Source organism: Syngnathus floridae, chromosome 7, assembly GCF_059516105.1.
Source record: "Syngnathus floridae isolate MCC-2025c chromosome 7, RoL_Sflo_1.0, whole genome shotgun sequence".
In the NCBI taxonomy this organism is placed as follows: Eukaryota; Metazoa; Chordata; class Actinopteri; order Syngnathiformes; family Syngnathidae; genus Syngnathus; species Syngnathus floridae.
In genome coordinates this window covers 15,591,183-15,596,950 of record NC_142419.1, presented here as the reverse complement: position 1 = coordinate 15,596,950, position 5,768 = coordinate 15,591,183, and the positions used below count along the sequence as shown (strand labels likewise).

Below are 5,768 nucleotides of genomic sequence, written 5' to 3'. Positions count from 1 at the left end.
TGGCTTTTTTTTTTTTTTCCATGACAGCTCACTTGTTAACTGCTTTTATTTTGTGGAAATGACGAGGAAAAATAAAATCTCCGACTTGACCAACACATTCAGAGTCGCTAAAGTTCCACTCAAATGTTAAAATACATGACTGCTTTACAGCTGGCGTCATTTTTGTTGGGTCAGGCATTTATTTCATAACAGCACCCCAAAAAAAACTCATGAAATGACGTCGGCTTTACTAATTTGGCACAAAACGGAGAATTTCCGTTCCAAACATGACCTACATTCACTTTGTAGATCAATATAAACTAATTAGCTACCTTGAGGCGCCTCCAGTTGTACATTCACTTTGTCAGTCCATCGAGCGGTGTCCATTAAATCCCACCAGTTCCAAAGTTTTTGGTCTAATGCAATGGGTACCTGTACAAATTGAGGAGAAACAAAAATAGTTTGTCTTCTCCATCAGCTTTGAGTCCATCCCGTCCAGAAGACAAGAAGCAGCTGATGTAGACGAAAGTTCATGCTAAGCGAAGTTGTCACTCCTCGACGATGGTGGGCAGATGAAAGTGCGCCGGCGTCGTGGGCTGGTCCTGTGCGGCATTGACACTGGAGATGGACCAGACGTCGCTCAGCTCTGGAAAAGTTCAAGAGAGGTCAGCGACATCATCTGTGATATCAATCATGGATGTCTACCTGGAGACGCCCGGTGAAAATGAAGTGACGAGGGAGCATACAAGGTTTGGACATGAGGGGGGGGGGCTCATGCGGGGTGCGATGGGTTGAAGACCAAGGGGAGGGAGATGAGGGATCCGCTAGGGGCGTCAGAGTGGAAAGGACTCCAGCGACTGCAGAAGGGCTCCAAGGAGTCTAACGTACAACACATACAGCAAACACATTTAGACACATGGACATAGGAGCGTGCAGGGATCGCCTGTTTTTTTTTTTTAATTCTGCTAATTGTAATTAAAAATAAATTCAGAGACAGAAGGTCGTCATACCTGTCCTGAATTTGCTGTATGGTCCGTTTTCGTGCGCCTGACGACTACCAGACAAGTAGGGCAGACCTCTTTCTCGCCACCTTTAGCACACACACATTTATTTGTTGTGTCTTCATAAAAAATATGCTAAATACATATACAGGAATCCATGTTCATGACTCAACATCACTCAGCCACAACATCTAAATAAGTTGAATTTTCGTATTGGTATGTACGCACCAATGGAAAATGAAAATGGAGACGACCAGGACTGCAGAAATGACATCGGTCAGAATCCAAATCATGTTGTATTCCTCAGGAGTCTGGAAGGAGATGAATATGAAGATTCTCACCGCAGACCAAATGTTGGCCGATGTTGTGTGAAGTTCTCACCATGAGAAAGAGAGGCTTGCGGATTTTGGCCAGGATGTGTATGGAGTTGGTGGTAACCGACTGCGCTCCGGCACACCAAGCTAGCGTGTAGAGCCACGGCTGGCTGATCACAAACAAGTTGGTGCTGATATTCGCTGAGCCGTACTTGCTGCGGACACGTCAAGAGAGATGTTAGCGGGCTCTTCAGCGAATGCGGTTTTGTCGTTGGCACGTACCTGATCTGTTGTTGTGACATCTTGCTGTAGTGCAGATTGAGAGTGGCGATGTGCTCGTTCATCAGCTTCTGAATGGAGAGGCGCTCTGCTGACGTTTGCACCAGATCGGGGGCAGCGGCGTGTACCAGATGCCGGTCCTTGGATGAAAGCCAAAGCACCTGCACAAAAAGGAAAAATGCATTGAAAAGAAAATGCCATGAAGGAAAATCATTTTTAATATCAGATAAAAAAAATTCTGTAACTTGCTACCTATTTTTTTTTTGCTTTTTACTATTATTTTTTATTTATTATATTTATTATTTATCAATTAATTTATATTAATTATTCATTACATTTATTTTCCTTTAGCAACAACGCTAACGCCATTTGCGACTGGATGCTAACCTGAGAAGAGTTGATATGGGCCAACACCACCTGCAGGGTGACGTTGGTGTACGATTTTTCATAAGGGTGTCCAGCAGGCGGCGTGTGTAGGTCAAAAAGAACGCGTCGGCCGCTGCGCGACGCCACGTCCAGGAAGTCGGCCAACGAAGGAATTGATTGGTTCTTCGCCTGCTTGCGGTCTCCCTCGCTCAGGGAAGACGCGCTGCCAAATGGGTCCTTCTGTAACAGAGAAAAAAAAATTCCTTCAGAATCCGATTCTCATGCTACAAATCAGATTTTATTGATTTATTTTTTTGTGTGCATGTTTTTCTTACAGACAAGAACCATTCGCCAGCGTTCAGCTGCTGTAGCTCAGCCCAGGTGAACATGGAGGCTTGCAAGTGCGTTCTGTTTGGGAAAACATCGGCGACGTTGGTGGTTCTCCTCAGGGTCAAGTCGTGCATCAGGAAGGGAACGCCGTCATAGCTACAGAGCGCAAACACAACAATAATAAACATTTATGATAAACACAATATTCTTGCCGATAAGGAATTACATTGACTTGTGCCGAGGAACTTTGATTAGACAAAAGTAGTGCTTTGACGCCATTTTGGTGCCGAGGTACTATAACGGTGTAAGATGAGGAGTGTCATCAAATTAGCATACAAATACATAAAGAATACAATCACAAGCCTACTTTATTCGCGCTAACTCCAAAAACTCATTTGGGGCACTTTAAAGCAACACCGAGGCTCGCGCCCTGCTAATAATCCTGTTTTGTTTTCCGGCCGTGATGCGGTGCGCTAACCCGCCAGGAGTTGTTGGCGCGAGAGAGGGCTAAATGGATTAGCGTGGCGCTAATCATCTTAGCGACCTGGGCAACACGCTAGCATCAGGTCACGCCATATCCGCTCAATCGCCACCCACGAGGCTTTGGCGTTAATTTTAGCAGCCAGAGAGAACATAAGATGACCCCAATCCTGCATTTGTTTGGCATGAAAGTGAAAAAGTACCTAATGGTCACATCAGTCTCCAGTCCGTCTCCCCCAGCCTCCACCGCCTTCTCAAAGGACATGAGCGTGTTCTCTGGAGCCAGCTGACCCAAAAGAACCACAAGAATCACTCCTGACCCTTCGTACACGGGAGTGCCTCAGGCGTCTCACCATGGGCGCCCCCCTGTGGCCGATGAGCGTCGGGGCGGCTCCCAGCGTGGCCTCCTCTCTAATGCACGGCGAGTACATCCCCAACGGGACCAGGTAGAGAGAGAACAGACCGGACAGGTAGAGGCCAAGAACAGCAACCTGACGCGCTGCCGGGGAAGATTTTTGTTTCAATTATAAAATGCAGTATGTTAAAAACAAACACAAGAAATTTAGATTGCGTGACTTTAGTGTAGTACCACGTTATGCCACAAGAGGAAGCCAGGTAGCATTTGAGGCTCTATAAAATGTATGCTTTGTTTTAAACATGTCAAATTCCTTATTGATTGGATAACATTTGATAATGTTAAAAAGCTATTTATAAGACCACAGACCAGTATACCTCTCTTGTTCATGCGGAAGAAATGTAAAGCGACGGGCCAGGAGATGGTCAACATGACAAAAACGGCAGCGACGTGGAGCACAGGTGCCGTGACCTGATGGCGGATAACACAATGAGCCACTGATGAGTCTTTTTTTTTTTTTAAATTCGTGTCAACCTGAAGTGAAAGCAGCAGCGTGGTCCATTCATTGCTCCACAGGTGGGACACGATGATCATGGCGAGCATGTAGAAAGCCAAAGTCACCATGATGCCAGTCTGACACAAGAAAACACACTGAGTGGTCACCAATTTATCAGTTAATACAAAATATATATGATGAATAAAATAACTTTTTTTTTTTTTTTTTTTTATAAATAATCTACCTTGTGGCTCCAGTGAAGGTACAACCGTTGGCTCTCAGACAGAAGACACACGGCCAACACCTAAGTGATATTTATACATCTCACATTATTTAGACAAATAAAACAAATTAAAAAAAGTTCTTTACTGTAAAATTTTTTTTGGTATGATCCATTTGAAATATTTTTGTGAGCATATCATGCGTACCAGCAGGAGCGCCATGTACGTGAAGAGTGCAGCAACCACCACAAGCAAAACCAGCGACCACGGGAACCAGAAGCCGAAAATGCCAAAGCTGAACCTACGATGGGAAGCCAAAATTAAATCTTTTTGGAGGACAAATATGATTTGTGTCATGCTGAGAACTTGTTAGGGTTTTCAGGTTAGTTCGATCCTATGATTATGTTGGAATGTAACCTGTAATAATTAAACTCGCTTGAAGAAGAAGAAGCAATCAAAGTTGTTTTGTTCACACAACATCGTGAAGGACCCCCTGCTGTGCTTTGATCAGCCAGGGGCTTCGGCCATTTGTCTACTCTGACCCCCACTCTCAACCCCCACTCTGTTTCTCTTAATAAATATCCCCTCGCAGGAACGAGGGTTCAGACTTCATTCCTTGAACGAGTGAACTCTCCACCTGCAGGTGTCTAAAAAGGACTTGCTTGTCTCCCGTGTGGTTCTTGCAAAATATTGTTTGAGTGAGCAAATCTCTAACAGAACTCACCAGTCAAAGTCATTGTAGTCATTTTGGGCTTCGATCCAAAAATATAGGAACACAAAGCTCACCAAGAAAGTGAGGATCAGGAGGCCGAAACTGCTGCACTCCACCTTGAATACAAAAAATAACAAACCTCAATTTAAATTGGAATTGTATTTACTGAAAAAAAACCTCCAGTCAAATAATTTTGAAATCAACAAATTGATTTAATATGAAATAAATATTTTTTTTTAATCGTGAATATTGTGTCTATACCTTGCTGCAGCAGCACTCTCCCGGCTGGACTCGAGCTCTCTGGTACCGTCGCCATTGGCAACCGTACAAGCCGGCCAGGCAGGAGACAAAGGGCTGGTGTTCATACCTGAAAACAGACCCGACACGTTGGGGCGCGCTCACGAGTGGACCGAAGCCAGCTTGACGATGGGCTACCTTTGCAGCAACTGCCGCCGCACCACCTTGAGCTTCCCCAGCTTCGAAACGGTCGCGGGACACCCTCAGCCGTCGGCTAGCATCACACGACGACGAGGATGCGCCACAGACTCCAAATGTCTCCACTTTGCAATCTTCACCTGAGAAAACAAGTTACCAGCATCATCTTTTCTGACTTCCTCTTCAAAGTGGTGCATGGGTCCTTGACTGCATCCTGCAAGCTGATTCAAGTGGAGTCTTTCCACGTTGCTATGGCAACCGTGACATCACGTTTTTACTGCTGCTGCTGGGAAGGAGGGAGGAGACGACAGAGTAGCAGATGGATGAATAAAGATCGGCAGGAGTTGTTAAAAAAAATTGGTGATGAACAGGCGATAAAACTCAATGAGGTCTTCAAAGAATTTCCTCTCAGGTGGATGAGAACAAAAAGTTAAATCCAAATTAGACATTTTCCTATAAAATTTCCAATATGCAAAATTGAAATACATTCGATTGTGCGGACGCTAGTAGGAGACAGGACGCATGATACAATGGTCCTCTGTGTGTGTATGTGTGTGTGTGTGTGTGTGTGTGTTTGTTTGCATTGCTGTTAATTTCTGTAGCTACGCTGTGTGAGAAAAACATTAAGCGATTGTAATTAAAAATGAATACGTTAATAGACTTAAAGTGGGATTTTAGTAAGCTCCTTACAAAAACAACAAATGAACGGGCGGTTGATTTGTTGTGAGCCTATGATGACAAACAAAAAGAGTAGAAGATAAAAGAGTACAAAGAGATAGATAGAGTAAAGAGTTAACAAG

At 44.3% G+C, this 5,768-nt stretch overlaps 1 protein-coding gene across 3 annotated transcripts; it reads right to left on the bottom strand.

Annotated features, from left to right (window-relative positions):
• Positions 1-155: 155 nt before the first annotated feature.
• On the bottom strand, positions 156-5,014 carry gdpd4a (glycerophosphodiester phosphodiesterase domain containing 4a). 3 transcript variants are annotated; one of them, XM_088380290.1, is made up of 17 exons: positions 4,969-5,014; positions 4,795-4,900; positions 4,546-4,649; positions 4,029-4,122; positions 3,845-3,904; positions 3,639-3,737; positions 3,482-3,575; positions 3,103-3,248; positions 2,953-3,035; positions 2,275-2,425; positions 1,961-2,179; positions 1,577-1,734; positions 1,362-1,509; positions 1,209-1,291; positions 990-1,069; positions 685-858; positions 156-625 (listed from the first exon to the last, which is right to left on the bottom strand). In XM_088380290.1, exons 4-16 carry the CDS (start codon positions 4,041-4,043, stop codon positions 752-754), a joined length of 1,443 nt encoding a protein of 480 aa, XP_088236416.1. In that variant the 5' UTR covers positions 4,044-4,122; positions 4,546-4,649; positions 4,795-4,900; positions 4,969-5,014; the 3' UTR covers positions 156-625; positions 685-751. The 3 variants fall into 3 exon arrangements, with proteins under 3 accessions (XP_088236416.1, XP_088236417.1, XP_088236414.1); XM_088380291.1 differs by lacking the exon at positions 685-858; XM_088380288.1 differs by lacking the exons at positions 4,795-4,900; positions 4,969-5,014 and having other exon boundaries at positions 726-858; positions 4,546-4,643.
• Positions 5,015-5,768: the final 754 nt, after the last annotated feature.